Source organism: Suncus etruscus, chromosome 4 (genome assembly GCF_024139225.1).
Source record: "Suncus etruscus isolate mSunEtr1 chromosome 4, mSunEtr1.pri.cur, whole genome shotgun sequence".
NCBI lineage: Eukaryota > Metazoa > Chordata > Mammalia > Eulipotyphla > Soricidae > Suncus > Suncus etruscus.
Window position 1 is genome coordinate 37,749,171 of NC_064851.1, and position 17,489 is coordinate 37,766,659.

The 17,489-nt window shown below is 38.5% G+C and overlaps 2 protein-coding genes across 2 annotated transcripts in view; one reads left to right on the forward strand and one right to left on the reverse strand.

Moving 5' to 3' along the window:
* RPF1 (ribosome production factor 1 homolog) overlaps positions 1-17,489 on the forward strand; it is a 1,036,037-nt gene that overhangs the window by 492,411 nt on the left and 526,137 nt on the right. The gene's annotated exons all lie outside the window — the stretch shown is intronic.
* Positions 1-17,489, reverse strand: part of MCOLN3 (mucolipin TRP cation channel 3) — a 49,276-nt gene that overhangs the window by 23,114 nt on the left and 8,673 nt on the right. The window contains exons 2-6 of the mRNA XM_049771288.1: positions 14,756-14,985; positions 9,766-9,933; positions 4,054-4,207; positions 3,244-3,328; positions 3,074-3,170 (exon numbers count right to left, since the gene is read on the reverse strand). Of these exons, the coding sequence (XP_049627245.1) occupies positions 3,074-3,170; positions 3,244-3,328; positions 4,054-4,207; positions 9,766-9,933; positions 14,756-14,983 (732 nt within the window). The 5' untranslated portion in view covers positions 14,984-14,985. The remainder of the gene's footprint in view (positions 1-3,073; positions 3,171-3,243; positions 3,329-4,053; positions 4,208-9,765; positions 9,934-14,755; positions 14,986-17,489) is intronic.

Genomic DNA, 17,489 nt, shown 5'->3' on the forward strand with positions numbered 1-17,489 from the left:
AGTTTTTAACACCAATTCTAGCACCAGAGTCAATTTCCTCAACAGTGTTTTCAAACGCCATTATCTACCACCCTCACACCTACCATCTCCATCACCCCACACCAGCCACCTTAACAAACATACTATAAAGTTTGGTGATTGCAGATTAGATCTCAGACTTTGATGTTGTTGAGTTTGTACTTTGACTATATAGCTATACCACTCTCTCATACCACCAATATAACAGAATCTCTGGCTGGTTCAGTGGCTGCTTCTACTTGCAAGCATGAGACCATGAGTTTGAGTCCACATGTACCAAGCACAGACTTGGCAGTTCTGCTACCTGGGACCACTCATTTATAGTGTATTGTTCAAACTCTGGGGCATAGCAAACACCACAAGTGTAAGAACCCAGTGGGTAAGCACCACACTCTGATGTTGAAATAGCCTAATCAAGTTTTTTTCCATCCTGGCCATCACAACAGCAACAATAAAGAAAAGAAAAGAACTGGAGTGCTAGAGAACAACCATTGGCCCACAAATTAGTGCTGGTCAGCTTGTACACAAAGGTCGAAAATCACTAGTCTGGGACCAAAGTACAGAAAGTGAGGCACTTGTCTTGTAGACAACGAACCTTGCAGGGGTCCTCAAACTTTTTAAACAGGGGGCCAGTTCACTGTCCCTCAGACCATTGGAGGGTCTGACTATAGTAAAAACAAAACTTATGAACGAATTCTTATGCACACTGCATATATCTTATTTTGCAATGAAGAAACAAAACAGATACAAATACAATGTGTGGCCCGCAGGCCATAGTTTGAGGACCACTGGAAGCACAGCATATGGTCCCCAAGCACCACCAGCTGTGATCCTGAGTACAGAGTCAGGAGTGGCTTCTGAAAACAGAGCCAGGAATAAGCCCTGAATACTACAGGAGTGACCTCAAACAAGTGCCCTCTAAGAAGAAGATGAAGATAAAGAAGATGAAAATGAGGATGGAGGAGATGAGGAGGAAGAAGAGGAGGAGGACAAAGAGAAGGAAAAGGAGGAGGAGGAGAAGGAGGAGGAAGAGGAAAAGAAGGAGGAAGAAGAAAAGAGGAGGAAGAAGAAGAGAATAGGAAAAAGAAGAATAGAAAAAGGAAGAGGAAGAAGAGAAGAAAGAGGAAAAGGAAGAGGAAGAAGAAGAGGAAGAGGAAAAGGAAGAGGAAGAGGAGGAAGATAGCAAGTGGTAGTACATTTGCTTTGCATGCAGCCGACTCAGGAGGGACCCAGTTTGATTCCCAGCAATCTATATGGTCCTCCAGCCTGCCAAATTTCTGAGTACAGAGCCAGGAGTGGCCCCTGAGCACCGCTGGGTGTGGCCCAAAGACCAATCTATCAAACAATCAATAAAGTTTTGAAAAAAAATTTTGAAAGGGCCACACTGCAGTGCTTCAGGGTGCCATTCCTATAGAGTTCAGCCTGGGTCCTTGGGCCAGCAGTGCTTGGGGCTACGTGGGTTATACCTAGAAGTGTCCAGGGGACCATTTCATGTCAGATATCAAATTCAGGATCTCAAACTGCAAGGCATGTACTTTAGCCACTTGAGCTACTACACTACTTCAGGGAAAAATTTTATTTGGGTGAAGGGCCTCCAAGCTTTGTAAAGACCCAAGAATGGGGCACAGCTCTGGCACTGCTGACAGTACCCAGGATCACCAGAACTATCTCAGTGGTAATCAGGCCCTAAGGCCAGTAAGACGTTCAAGGTCATTATGTGCTAGAAATTGAAACCAGGACAGGTGTGTTAGTGCAAGACTAATCCCTGTACTCTATCCTCAGCCTGAAAAGTTTAAATTTTAATTTATTTTGTAATTGTTTTGGCCACACTTGATGGCAACAATCAGGGAGTCATGTAGTATTCTGGATTGAACCTAGAGTCTTACATGTGCAAGGCACTTGGTTCTACAATTTACATCACATGACTAAACTTCTGAAAAATTCTGAAGTCGCCCCAAAGGGGAAATAGCCATCTATAAGAACAATGTTGAACACTTACGCAATGATTTCTGCAGAGATGCAAAATTGACCAAAATTCCAGGTGCACTGGTATTTGGGCTGTTATCACCAGGACTTTTGGGGAATAAGTATAGCTACCCTTCCCCAGATTCTCATACTTATAAAAGAACTGACAACTAAAACCATGCCCCACAAAGCCAAAATATCAGCCACAACACTGGCATTCCTGGGCTGTATGATCAGATATGTAGCCATGGGACAACTCCAAAATTTTTAATACTGTCATCCTAGTAGGAACACACCCACCAATCTAGGTATCAGCATGAGTTCAAAGCCACAAAAAGAAACAAAACAAATAACAGAAAAGCAACTAGCAACAAATCACTTAGTAAACCTGGCAATGACTCAATAACCTCATTGCCAGGTACATTAATTTTTCAGAAATTTTCTTATTGCTGTACTTTTAAAAATAATTTCATTACCAGTTATCTGTAAACAAGCAACGCATTTTTTTCCTGCCTATCAAGGGAGTAGACGGAAATGGGTAGGAATCTGGGAACAATGACGGAGAAAATTTCACCTTGGTGGTGGAACTGCTTTTGAAACAAGTGTAATATTAGCATTTATGTAATACATGGTTTTAAAATTAAGTAATTTATAAATTTTTTAAAAAAGAACAATGGTGAAGATGACAGAAGATTTCTCTTCAGAAACAGCACAAGTTAGAAAAGCAAAAGCTGGGGCCGGGCGGTGGCGCTAAAAGTAAGGTGCCTGCTTTGCCCGCGCTAGCCTTGGACGGACCGCGGTTCGATCCCCCGGTGTCCCATATGGTCCCCCAAGCCAGGAGCAACTTCTGAGCACATAGCCAGGAGTAACGCCTGAGCGTTACCGGGTGTGGCCCAAAAACCAAAAAAAAAAGAAAAAAAAGAAAAAAGAAAAGCAAAAGCTAAGTGCTAGGAAAAACAGTGACCTTAACCTTTCATACCCAGTGAACAGAATTAAACATATCATCCTGAGTATTTTTTTGATCACACTTAATTCAAGGAGTTAAGACCTACAGCTACATAAAAATAGATTCTGCCCAGTCCACACTTACGGTGAGAGTAAAGTCATAACAGTCAGGGAGCTCATGATGGCGAATAGTCTGGAGATTAATGGCCTTCAATTTAAATCGCAGTTCCACAGTTAAGAGTCTAGAAAACAAAGATTCCCATATAGTGAAAACAGATACAGGCAGAAAGTTACAATCCCACCTGCTTCCCTTACCTGTGAAAGTCCAGAGTTAAGTTGAGCTTGGTTTCTTCTAGGGTTCCAAAGTGTAAAGATTGCTCTGGTTCTACAAAAAAACATTCTGCACAGAAGGAATAAAGCACAGTTAACATCTAATATAAGTAAAATTGCAAGCTGAAAGACTAATATTCATATGAATAGTGTAAGCAAGTATGTAAACAAATAACCTTGAGATGGGGGAAAGTATGCTGGGGATCAAACTCAAGGCCTTATACGTATAAGCAGGTTCCTTAACTACTGAGTTATGCTGCCAATATCAAGATCTAATTTTAAAATATAAACTCAAGTGAATATTTTTCCACAAAATAGAAATTTTAAACAAATCTTGCTCTGTTGTTGTCATTGTTATTTTTGTTTCTGGCAATGCCAGGAATCAAATGCAAGGCCTTATTGTTCTTACTTTAAGAATTATGAGTTACGGGGCCGGAGAGATAGCATGGAGGTAAGGCGTTTGCCTTTCATGCAGGAGGTCATCGGTTCAAATCCCGGCGCCCCATATGGTCCCCTGTGCCTGCCAGGAGCAATTTCTGAGCCTGGAGCCAGAAATAACCCCTGAGCACTGCCGGGTGTGACCCAAAAACCACAAAAAAAAAAAGAATTATGAGTTATAACATAATTATGAGTTACAATATAATGATGAGTTAGAACAGTATCAGAAACATAGGAACTCAAAGCATTCTTAAAATAACAGATGGCCCTGATCAATGTTTGCAGAGATAAAATCACTGACTATAGGCATAAATCAAGCTGTAAGAATGGAAGTTATAGCATATAGAAGAATATCACCAGTTTCAATTTCTGGATCGATGACAAAGGTATCATTCCCAGGGTAAATATTCCCTTGTTTGTAGAAGTGCTGACAAATGGCCATAGCAGACTGCTTCGAACCTTTATTCTCATAAGCATGATTGCCAACTGAGATATTGCGGAGTTGCAAGTACTTCAACAAAAAAAAAAAAAAAAAAGGAGAGAGAAACAGAAAATGTGACTGCTAGTCAGCACAGAAGTGAACTCATGATTTCATTTCCTCCCTTCTTTGGAACCAGCTGGCACTCTTCTCCCCTTTAGTCAAAGTCACTGAAATCCAGAGTAAGTGAAAGCCTATGTATATGCATATGTAGGGAGAGGCAAAGAACACAGGTGAGCTAAGACTTATGGGATCAAGTCTCATTTCTGTGATTCTGGAAAAATCAAGGACGTTTCAGAGCTTCATGTTCCCTATTTGCATATTTAAATACTTAAAATATCTAACTTAGAGGTTCTTTTCTCTTTTAAGACTTATGCTTTAGGACCCGGAGAGATAGCACAGCAGTGTTTGCCTTGCAAGCAGCAGATCCAGGACCAAAGATGGTTGGTTCAAATCCCGGTGTCCCATATGGTCCCCCGTGCCTGCCAGGAGCTATTTCTGAGCAGACAGCCAGGAGTAACCCCTGAGCACCGCCAGGTGTGGCCCAAAAACTTAAAAAAAAAAAAAAAAGAATTATGTTTTAAATACAAATTTGTATACAAATTTTATTTAAACTATTTCCTGAAAGGTCAGAAGCTGATTTATTATTATAATACACTTGGGATACACTTGTTCTAAGCTAATAAGCAAAACTTATATTTTTAAATATGTGTTTGTCCCACATTTTATTTTGAACTTGTTTTAAAAAGGGGCCACACCAAGTGGTACAAAAAGGGAGCATTAATGGTGAAAATTCGAGGACCTGTCCTATGCCAAGAATGTGGCTTCCTACTTGAGCTTTATCTCTGCCCCAAAACAGCCTTTATCTCAGGAAATATTTTAAATCTTATTTTTGTAAGACCAGAATTTGTTTGTTTTCATAGCAGTATTCATTTGTCCTTGTGAGTCCTCTAAATAAAATAAAATGTTGCTTTACAAACAAATCTTATATTTCAGAATAACTGTCTACTGAAACTCTCTAAGTACTTTCTAAGATGAAAATGACCAAACTTACAGAGTAGATAATGATCAATCTTGTTTGACACAATTGGTAATACAAAGATAAAAATGTGAAACCTCTCTCTTGGAATTAATGAGTTAGTAGGATAAACACATAGATAAGTAAGTTTACTAATCAATACATGCGATGTGAGCTATGAAAAATGAAGGAAATTATTTCTTTTCTGGATCTATAGGATGATTCCAAGGTGGGTCTTGTTGAGTCTGCGAAGAGCAGCCAGTTACCAGAGCTGGCTCTGAGTTCTCACTTCTGTAACTTAGCTTCTTCTTGGTTTTAATACAGTTATGAGTTTTATCTTTTCATGGAAGATATTTTTCACTTGACTTCTTGTCTTCCTTCTTAGGGTCGCTTATCCTTTTGTATCATGAATTATCCTTTTGTCACCCTCTACTTCCCTATCTTTTGATTTAGTCCCCAACCTTTCTCCACATTCTCTTTGTAAGTGATCTTGTGTGTGTGATGTTAGCAATTGAATTTATATTTCAATTTGACTGTTGAGCCCCACTCCCACCCATCTATAAAAAAGCCTGATATTTTGGTTTTATATTTTAAATATAACCTAAGTGTTCATAACTTCTGAATTTATGTATCCTGATCTCTCAAAAAATTCCGTCTGCCATGTTGTTGAATCAAATAATTAAAGATGGATTTGGATGGTGAGGGATGGTGAGATTCTTCTCTGCCATCCCAGGCCACGTGGCTCCGCAACCCCCATCCAGCCGGCGGGTCCCAGGCCCAGGTGAACGGCAGAATCAGACTCATCCAGAGACAGGCATCAGGAAGCATCAACTTTATTCTTGCCCTAATCACCACATGTGTGTGGCCTACTCATAACCTTTCAAGCATTTAGCCATTCTTAGCTAGCCCTGCGTCTTAACTCCTTTCAGCCATCTCCCTTTGACCTCCATGCTGGTTCAAGACCAAAAGAGGCAAAGACCCAAAAGCCAGAGAGCCCAGCAAGGCAGAGACCCCTAATCCCCTGGCTCAAAGGCTTATCTACCTATTCCAAGACCCCTCCTAGGAATGGGCGGGGTCTTGCAGGTAAGGTCACACCTAATATTCAGTTTCCAAGACCCCTCCAAGAAATGGGCAGGTTTCAGATAGGTACCCCTAAATCCAGGGTGGAGTTACACCTAAGTGTTCATAACTTCTGAATTTATGTCTCCTGATCTCTCAAAAAATTCCATCTATGTGTAACAATCTGCAGCATGATACCTTTGGCATCTAAGAGGAAACATAAATATACAGACAGAAAAACTCATCTACAATATTTTCCTTCACAATAAATGTCATCAACAGTTCATTCCAAGTCTAAAAATGATCCTTTAGTTTTCTTCTTTTTATATTTCTCTTCTAATCTATATGAAAATTATAAATTAGTCTTAAATAATTCCCAAACCTGACTGCTTCTTCTCACCTTCACTGCTACTTCCCTAGTCTCTACCACATGTGTCTCTTACCTGGACAAATCAAGCCTCTTGATTTGTTTGTTTGAAGTTTAAAGCTTGTGATGCTCAGGGCTTACTCCTAGCTGTATTTTCTGGGATCACTCCTGGAAAACTTGGAAAACTATATGTGTTGGTAGGGATCAAAGTTGGAAAACTATATGTGGTGGTAGGGATTCCTCAGGTCAGCTGCATGGAAGGCAGGAGTCTTGCCTACAGTATTATCTCTCCAACCCCCAAATATCACCTCTAAGTGGTTTTCCTGCTTGAGTCTAACCTCTTGCCATGGTCTAGTCTCCTCAAAGAACTCACAGGATAAGGAAGAAGTGAGTTCTTGTATGGGAAGTCTGAACAGTGGCAGCCAAACACCATCCTGTTCTATTTACAGTTCTTGCTGTCTTTTGTCTCTGGAGTCTCTTCCCTGAGAAAATTACTGGCTGCTCCATGCTTTTGTTCTTTCTGTCTACTTTATATATCGTGGACATGTTCACTTATCCCGTCTGCTTTTGATTTGGGGATCCCACGCAGTGCTTGGTAGTCTCAGGGGCCACCTCCCAGTGATTCTGAGTCAACCAGTTTGTTGTTCAATGAGAGGGTATCCGACTATCCGCCTCCACTTTCTGCTTCCCTTGCCACTCTTAGATTCTAACTCTGGCTCCCCGGGGGTCTTTCAGTCTGAGGGGTCCTCAAACTTTTTAAACAGGGGGCCAGTTCACTGTCCCTCAGACCATTGGAGGGTCTGACTATAGTAAAAACAAAACTTATGAACGAATTCTTATGCACACTGCATATATCTTATTTTGCAATGAAGAAACAAAACAGATACAAATACAATATGTGGCCCGCGGGCCATAGTTTGAGGACCACTATCAGAAGCAAGACTGAGAGCAGATAAGAGAGAACAACAAACCCGCTCTGGGCAGGGTTCCTGTGGGGTGCTGTAATCAACCTGGCACTACCACAGAGAACAGCAGTTTAGTAGTCACCTGAACCCGGTGGGGCAAAGGTGTGTGTGGCAGGGAATTTCTTTAGGAAAAGGAGAGCCCTTGTTAGGATTGCCCACACGTAAGATAAAAGGTGAGAAAGGAAAGAATCCAGAAAAGATGACAACAGCCAGGAAACAGTATAAACACAGAATAATTTGTCTTTGGTACTAAAATATATAAGCATGCATAAAAACAAAAACCTCAATTGCGTTACAGTGTATTACAATTGCCCTATAATATTAGATTAAGCTGTGAGTTTATTCAGACTGATGATATCTTGGGGCTAAACTTTTCAGGAGAACTAACTAGTTGATCCTGGTGACTGAAATATGGGTGTCTTATATCTTCATCTCCTTCCTGACTACCACCTCAATTGTAAAATATTCCTCAGAGCAACCACTTTCTCTGAGCTTGTTAACCACAAAATATTCCTTATTCATCAAGATTATAATTAAGATACTTTCCCCTTTCAGTTTAAAATGCCTGATAGTTGCTTGGAAGACAGTGAGGTATTATCTGCCCAAGGCAAACCTCCCCAACTAATGATTGTGTCCTAGCAGGGTATCCATCGACATCACTATAAATGTAATACTCAGGCCTGCTCATGAATGCCAGCTGGTAGATTTTCAATCTTGTTTTTTAGTTCTACAAGTTAAAGTAATGGTATTTTAGGAGAAATATTTACCTCCTACCCATCACATCTACCAACCTCAGCCTACTCCCCAACTCCAGTACACAAGTACAAAAAGAAAAAAAAAAAATCTTACAGCTTTAGTAAACTGGAAACAATAACCTTAAAATTAATTATCTCCAGGGGCCCAAGATAATGTGTGATAATACAGCATGTAGGGCATTTGCTTTGCACACAGCTCACTCAGATTTGATCCCCAGCATCCCATATGCCCCCCCCCACAAAGCCTGCCAGGAGTGATTCCTGAGTGCAGTTAGGGGTAACCCTGAAAGCTTCTGGGTATGGCCCCAAAACAAAGCAAAACAAAATTATTTCTAGCATTATACTATTTTGCCAATGATATAGATATATCAATGATATAGATAGTTCTGTTTAATGATTTTTGGAGTTTACTTCTATTGTTATAGATTATTGGCACACTTGCCCAACTCAAATGCTCAAGAAAAGCATTACCATAAATGTATATTTTATCTGAGTAGTCTACCGTTTCACTGTGTGTGGGAATTATATCTAATTAAGGGTTATGATTACACTATAATAAGTTTTTGAGAGAGATGGTAATTTTGAAATGTATTCTGCAAAGTAATCTAAGTATGAAACACTGACTTCAAGAACACGGTCAATGATACTATTAAGAATAGAGATTAGGATCTTATCAAAATACTGTTCATGGCAAAAATAAGTTGATTAGAAACTCAGAATAGAAATCTGACTCATCAACAACAAGGTTATTTGGAGTGGTTAATCATTGTTACAATATAATCATTGTGTATATGACACAAAGGCTTACCTATTTTCAAAATGAACTTTAGAGTTTTGCTTGATATACTCTGTAAAGTTAATAGTCTCATTGTTCGTTAAGGAATTTTGAAAGCATAAACCCTGAAGATTTAATGACTATTTACAATGAGTATAATAATTACTCATTTTAAATCTTCGAGAGGCTCCTAGACCAAATAATACATAGTTATGATTCTTTTAATGAACTCTTTAAAATTCATTTCTTTCTCTTATTAAGGATAAACTTTATTCAATTTTTAGTTTTTTAAAGGTTTGTTGATATTTAAAAAAATTAACCTTAAATGATTTTGCACATATTATTTTTTTTTGTTTTTATTTTTGTTTTTGGGCCACACCCGGCAGTGCTCAGGGGTTTCTCCTGGCTGTCTGCTCAGAAATAGCTCCTGGCAGGCATGGGGGACCATAAGGGACACCGGGATTCGAACCAACCACCTTTGGTCCTGGATTGGCTGCTTGCAAGGCAAACGCAGCTGGATTTTGCACATATTATTACATGCAGTCCAGAAATTTTCAGGTGTACACCTGGATATCAATTTATGTTCTATACAGAGATAACCATGTTCTTATCTATTCATTTTCCCAATTAAATATGAACACACTTAGTTTACCTGGTTCACTGCAAAGATGATCTGATCATACACATCTCTTTGTGTATACACCGCATATGTATCATCCATCCGGTCCATATATCCTTTTAGGAAGAGGTGTTTGAATGCTATAGTATTCTCTTCCTTAAAAGCTACCACCATCTGGTTACTTAACCCAAAAAATACCAGCTTAAAGGGAAAAAAAAGAGGGTGAAAAGCAATGAAATAAAAGTTTCCATATGATTATCAAATTATCTATGCAAGATTCAAAGTCTAGTTTATCTTGAATATATTCTATAGAAGTCAACCATTATTATCTGTGAATTAGTTTTCTTTGAAGATTAATTTGTCCTTTTAGTTTTCAAATGAAAGTAGTATTGTACATTTTCTTTTTTGTTTTTGTTTTTGTTTTTGGGCCACACCCATTTGACGCTCAGGGGTTACTCCTGGCTATGCGCTCAGAAATCGCCCCTGGCTTGTGGGAGAACATATGGGACACCGGGGGATCGAACTGCGGTCTGTCCTATGCTAGCGCTTGTAAGGCAGACACCTTACCTCTAGTGCCACCTTCCCGGCCCCGTATTGTACATTTTCATGTAGAGTCTCATAACATTGATTCCACTACCAATCATCTTAGGAGTTCAGAGAGGCACTAAAGAAATGGGAAGCTTGGGGCTGAAGAGATAGCACAGCAGCAGTAGGGCGTTTGCCTTGTATGCAGCAGACCCAGGATGGACCTGGATTCGATTCCCAGTATCCCATATGGTCCCCCGAGCTGTGTGTAGCCAAAAAAGCCAAAAAAAATAAATAAATAAATAAAAAGGGGGGAGGGGCTTTCCTGAAGAAAGAAAGAATAATAAAAACACTGGAATATATGCATGCATGGGTGTGGGAGATCTGAGGAGCTTGGTAGAAAAGCTAAGATGGTAGTATGGAATTTAGTAGTACTTTAGGAGGATACTGAGGATTACAGCCTAATTCAATAAGAAAAAGAAAAAAAGAAAAAACAAGTGAACAGGAAACCTGGTGGCAGATAGTTTAGGGACTCGATTGACAAATAGGAGAGTTTTAAAGAATTTTGTGGGGGAATCAAGTACCATATTTTCCGGTGTATAAGACGACCAGACTTCCTCTCTGACCCTGGCCAATCTGAGCAGGCTTTTTACAGTGTAGATTCGGGTCCAGAACATTGTCTAATTTGCATGAATCAAAAGCCTGCTTGGATTGGCTGAGTTAGAGAGGCAGTCGGAGCAGCCTTGCAGTGATTGATGCAGGATCGAGTTGGAAAATTTGTTTTGTGGCAATATTCAGACAATTTTCATTTAGCAGCATATCGAAACATTTTCGGGATATACTCGGCATATAAAACTACCCCCGATTTTAGGTTGACATTTTTTCGTTTCAAACATCGTCTTATGCACCGGAAAATATGGTAGATTTTGAAACAGGTGTGTAGTTCAGTATAAAAATATTTGAAGTTGGGCCTGGAGAGATAGCACAGCGGCGTTTGCCTTGCAAGCAGCCGATCCAGGACCAAAGGTGGTTGGTTCGAATCCCGGTGTCCCATATGGTTCCCCGTGCCTGCCAGGAGCTATTTCTGAGCAGACAGCCAGGAGTAACCCCTGAGCACCGCCGGGTGTGGCCCAAAAACCAAAAAAAAAAAAAAAATTGAAGTTGTCTAAATCCTACAACCTAAACATAGTTCCCCATGTATGGCAACAATAGGTTTTAAAAATGGTCTTCCAACTCAAGTCAAAATTGAAGGATATTAACATAAAAGATCCTTACTATTCATATAGGATTGATCTCAGAGTTTCACACAAAACTTGGTTGTTCATACACTCAAAAGAAGTCCTTTATCTGTAGAATGGTTAATATAAAGTCATTTATTTGATTTGATTTTAACTACTGCATTTATCATTTAATATACACACATATATATATATATATAAAGGCTATTTCAATAATACTCCAAACCTTACTATACACCAAGTTTTTCACTTTCTATTCCCTCTTAAACCACACATTCTCCCTCCTCCCCTGTCTTTCATTCTTACTCCTACTCTCTTGGTCTCAATGATTTGTTCTTACACACATACAATTTAGAATTTACACTGACATAGAACCCAGAGTAAGGGCTGGATTGATAGCACAGCAGTAGGGCATTTGCCTTGCATGCAGCCAACCCTGGAGGGACCTGGTTCCCCGATACTCATACGGTCCCCAGCCTGCCAGGGGCAATTTCTGAGTGCAGAGCCAGGAGTGACTCCTGAGCACTGCTGGGTGTGTCCCAACATCCAATCTATTAATCAATAAAGTTAAAATAAAAAAAAAGAACCCAGAGTAAATCAGTGGCTCTCCACACACATCTCTATCCACCTAATTTATCTCTTACTTTTAAAAAATCCTCTTCAGGGCCCGGAGAGATAGCACAGCGGTGTTTGCCTTGCAAGCAGCCAATTCAGGACCAAAGGTGGTTGGTTCGAATCCCAGTGTCCCATATGGTCCCCCGTGCCTGCCAGGAGCTATTTCTGAGCAGACAGCCAGGAGTAACCCCTGAGCACCGCCGGGTGTGGCCCAAAAAAAAAAAAAATCCTCTTCAGGTTCAAAGTTAAGTGTCCCATTTTAAATCTCAATAAGGTAAAAAATTGATTTTACTGGGATTAATTTCTCTCAAAGTTTAAGAACAAAAGCTTTCCAGAAAATTACCAATGTTGGTAATTTTGTTTGTTTGTTTGTTTGTTGGGCCACACCTGGTGATGCTCAGGGGATACTCCTGGCTATGTACTCAGAAATTGTTACTGGCTTGGGGAACCATAAGGGATGCCAGGGGATCGAACCATGGTCTGTCCTAGGTTAGCATGTACAAGGCAAATGCCCTGCTGTTTGCACCACTGCTCTAGTCCCAATGTTGGTAATTTCTGTTGGTGTTTCTTGAGAGAGGGGCACACCTGGCAATGGGAATTATTCCTAGCTCTACATTCAGAAATCATTCCAGCAGGTGCTGGGGGAACCATACGGAATGTTGGGAATTAAATCTTCATTGGCTGTATTCAAGGCAAAGGCCTTATTCTCCGTACTACTTACCCTACTCTGCCCTTCCAACTACATTTTGACCAATATATTCAAATTCACAAGTTCTTCCCCAATCCAACACTGACCTAAATCATAAGGATACTAGTGGCAGGCTGGAGTACCAATTGTCAAGAGACTGCTAAAATTTAGAGTGGGAAAGAGAAACTTTTAATAGTATGAACATGTGTCAAAACTTTTAGTAAGCAGATAATGAATATGTTTCAATCGCTGCTGCAGAAACAAAAATTTCCAATAGAAAGAGGACTATATTTCAATAAGAATTGGATATATTTCACCAAAGTACCCTGCATTTGCTCAATCACTAAGTTATTTTTACAAAACACTTGGTTGCTTAGATATAAAGGAACCAGCATATTCTTCAGTTCCTTTAAAAATAAATTGAATTAAATGCCTTTTACATGCTTATTACTTAAAGGCCTAACAATTAGACAATTTATCTCTTGACCAGAGATATCTAAATGCAATCTAGAAAATGTAGGAGATTAAGGAACAAAACTGAGTTAAAATCTTCGTCCTGGTTTTCCAGTTTCCTAACCAGATAGTTTTCATCACTAAACCTTAGTGTGCTTTTTTAATGAATTGGAGGTACAACTACTTATCTCCAATTTGTTTTAAGAATTGGACATGGGCCTGGAGAGATAGCACAGCAGCGTTTGCCTTGCAAGCAGCCGATCCAGGACCAAAGGTGGTTGGTTCAAACCCCGGTGTCTCATATGGTCCCCCATGCCTGCCAGGAACTATTTCTGAGCAGATAGCCAGGAGTAAGCCCTGAGCACTGCCGGGTGTGGCCCAAAAACCAAAAAAAAAAAAAAAAAAAAAAAAGAATTGGACATGTTACCTGTAAAATGGTTAAGAGAAAATGTTCTCATACAAGCTTTCTCACCAACTTATTAGGAAAAAAACACAAATCTTTCACTGTCATGACCTTTTGCTTGACCTAACGCTTGACTGATAGTCACACATTTTAATTCTAACCAGCCATTTATTTTACTGAAAATTAACAACCATTTCTAGGTGATGCATCATTAGAGAGCTCCTTTCTCTAACATCTTCATTCTGTTACTACTATTCTGCCATCGTCATTTGATTGTAGAAATACAATGTGAGTAATGTAGCTTCTACCAATCTTAAGTGCTTGTGTTTGATTCCAATTAAGATTGATTGGTGATTTCAAAATTTTTACAAAGACTTATCCTTGAATGTTTATTATACATTTTTGTCACCCAGTAAGAGAAGTACTAATAAAAATTAAACTATTTAATTTTTCTACTTCCACTTTTGTCTTTTTGCTTTTAACAATTTACTTTCCCCAGTTGGCAAAAGTATTTTCCCTGAGTAAGTCACATATAAGGAAATAACAAAAATATTTTGAGAGGAATAAAGGAAGTGAGATTCAAAGCTTCCTATAATGAAGATTTCTATTTTACTATCTGTGCCTCTCCTTTTAGGGTAACTTGATGTGCCTTTCTAGCAGGGATTGTATGACTGAGTACTTAAGTATTAAGTATTTAAGTACAGAAACCTCTCATGCTTCTGAAAAAAAAATAAATTCCCATGAAAACAAACTTGGAGGAGGAAAAAAATAAATCATCTGCTTGTGAAACATTGAGTTTCTCTGATCAATTTAGAAAACTTCAGTTAAACCAAATATTAACATTTTCTTTTCCTGAAAACTAGTTAGAGTTATGTGACTAAAATTATAACCTAATGAAGATGAGAAGGAAAGAGGAAAATCCCCATATGGTCTTCTTACACAAAGAGAAAAGGCTCAATAGCCTTCTTATTTAATAAAATACACATGTTAAATGTTACAGTTAAAAAAAATCACTGTCCAAAAATAAAAAAAAAAAAAAAAAATCACTGTCCTTTGCTATTAAGAGATTCTCACCAAACTGAAATGATCTGGAATGCTTACCTGAATGGTGACCATTGCAATTTTTAGAATTTGAATGGCCAGTTTCCACGGTTTTCTACCCCTTGCCCAAAACTTCTCACAAGGGTTCATGAAAAAGAATTTGAGTTTGCGTCTCATCATGTCTTCTAACAGGAGCTCCTCTGTAGGGGAGTTTTGCTGGTTAAAAGTGTAGCGATTTTCTTCTTCATGGGAGCTACAGCTACTAATAACGACCTCAGGATTTGCCATCTCTATTAAGAAGAAAAAGGAAAATAAGTTTCTATTATATAAGTAAAGGCAAACTTCTATATTCTATGCTTTTGCATGACATTTCAAGAAATTCAAACAAAATGTCTAGTTTCAAATAAGAACCATACTATAGATGCATACAAAATTAATTAGAATGTAACTAGTCATTTTTCTATTTGTTTTCATTTGCTAAGTGAACTTTCTCACAGTTGAAAGTTAAATGCAAGGGCTCTTTCTACTAGTAAAGTATGTATGTGACAATATGATAATTAATAACATATACAAATATGCAGGGCCACAGTGATAGCGTGGAGGTAATGCATTTGCCTTGCATGCAGAAGGACAGTGGTTCAAATCCTGGCATCCCAAATGGTCCCCTGAGCCTGCCAGGAGTGATTTCTAAGCATAAAGCCAGAAGTAACCCCTGAGCGCTGCCTGGTGTGACACAAAAACATAAACAAAAAAACACAAAAATGCACTGTTATTTTATATGAGTATCTATATGTACAAATGTATGTATAATATTTCTGTCACCTTAAGCTAAACACTCAGCCTGACTTTCGATTTTAACTTCTGAAAGTAGTAACAATACCAGCTTTTATGTAATTCAGCTCAGCAGAATGTTCTAGACAACTATGAATATTCTTTTTTTTTTTTTTGGCTCACACTCAGCGCTCAGGGGTTACTCCTGTCTCTACACTCAGAAATCACTCCTGGCAGGCTCAAGGAACCATATGGGATGCCAGGATTTGAACCACCGTCCTTCTGCATGCAAAGCAAACGCCCTATCTCCATGCTATCTTTCTGGCCTCAACTATGAATACTCTTAAGAGACAGTATGAGACAACCAGGAATAAATTTGTCTAGAAAATGAATGAAGAGCTCAATTTAAGTCCAAATTCCAATCAGCCATATCACTGTATTTGTTTCTTATTGAAAGTATTTTATACAGCATATTTTGTTTTTCTAATTACTTCCATTTTCTTCTTATTCTTCTGAAAAAAATTTAAATAAAAACAAATTATTCCAAAATAATAATGAAGTGAGTCCAGAACCTGGGATCTATTTTGGACTTTGCCACCAACTAATATTCATATTATGAAAACTATTAACAACAAAACACCCCAAACCACCATATAATACACCTATACTATATAGAAAGGCTGATTAATTTTTCCTTTTTACTTAAACACCATGGTTACAAAGTTGTTCATGATTGAGTTTCAGTCTTACAACGTATACCACACTTCACCAGTGCATAGTTCTACAACCTATGTTCCCAACTTCTCTCCTACCCTCTCCCTTCCAGTCTCAAGGGTAGGCATTTTACTCCTCCCTCCCAACTTCCTTTTTTTTTTCATTTGGACACTGCGGTTTGCACTATTGTTAATGAAGACTGATAATGTTGATAAAGCCTATCACTTTATCTCTGTTCATCACCAAGTTTTTATATTTTTGTAACAACTTTCACTCAGAGATGCCAGTAGTGTGAAATATTAATACAATATCTGAAAAGTCACTGTTACATTATCACACTGCTTCCTAAATCTAGACTCAATATTTTGTTTTGATTCAAACATTCTCAGCCAACCTAACATACTCAGGTATATCTCCAAAGAACAGATATTGATCATGATAACTAGCCAGGGAGAAGTTCTTAAAACTCAATTAGAATAAAGATTAATAAAACATTTCTCAGCATAAAACATTTACAAAAACATGTGAAGTACTCTCTAGAGGAAAAATCTGTTAGAACTCATTAAAATGTGACTCATGTGGGCCCAGAGAGATAGCACAGCGGTGTTTGCCTTGCAAGCAGCCGATCCAGGACCTAAGGTGGTTGGTTCGAATCCCGGTGTCCCATATGGTCCCCCGTGCCTGCCAGGAGCTATTTCTGAGCAGACAGCCAGGAGTAACCCCTGAGCACCGCTGGGTGTGACCCAAAAACCAAAAAAAAAAAAAAATGTGACTCATGTTTGTTATAGTGTGTGCCAAATTATGAAAAGAATAATTTTAGGTATATACTAGGAAGAAGCAACATTATAATACTTTGGATTTTTACTATGAAACATTTTATTTCCAATTTCAAAAGGTATGGTTAGCATGTAAGGAAAAGAAAAAAATGCTCAAATAAATCAGATCAGAAATGAAAGGGGACAAATTACAACAGAACCCCTAGAAATCCAAAACATCATGGGAACTATAAACAACTGTATTCCATTAAGCTAAAAAACTTAGAAAAATGGACAGATTTCTGGAAATATATAATCACCCAAAACTGATTAAGGAGGTAGTAGATAGCCTAAACAGACCACAGCAAGGAAACTGAAACAGTAATTAAGAATCTCTCCAAGAATAAAAGTACAGGACCATATGGGTTTATGGATGAGTTTTCAAACATTCAGAAAATTACTACTGTTAATCTTTAAACTCTTCCAATATATATATATATATATATATATATATATATATATATATATATATAAAACCTTCCTAATATATCCTA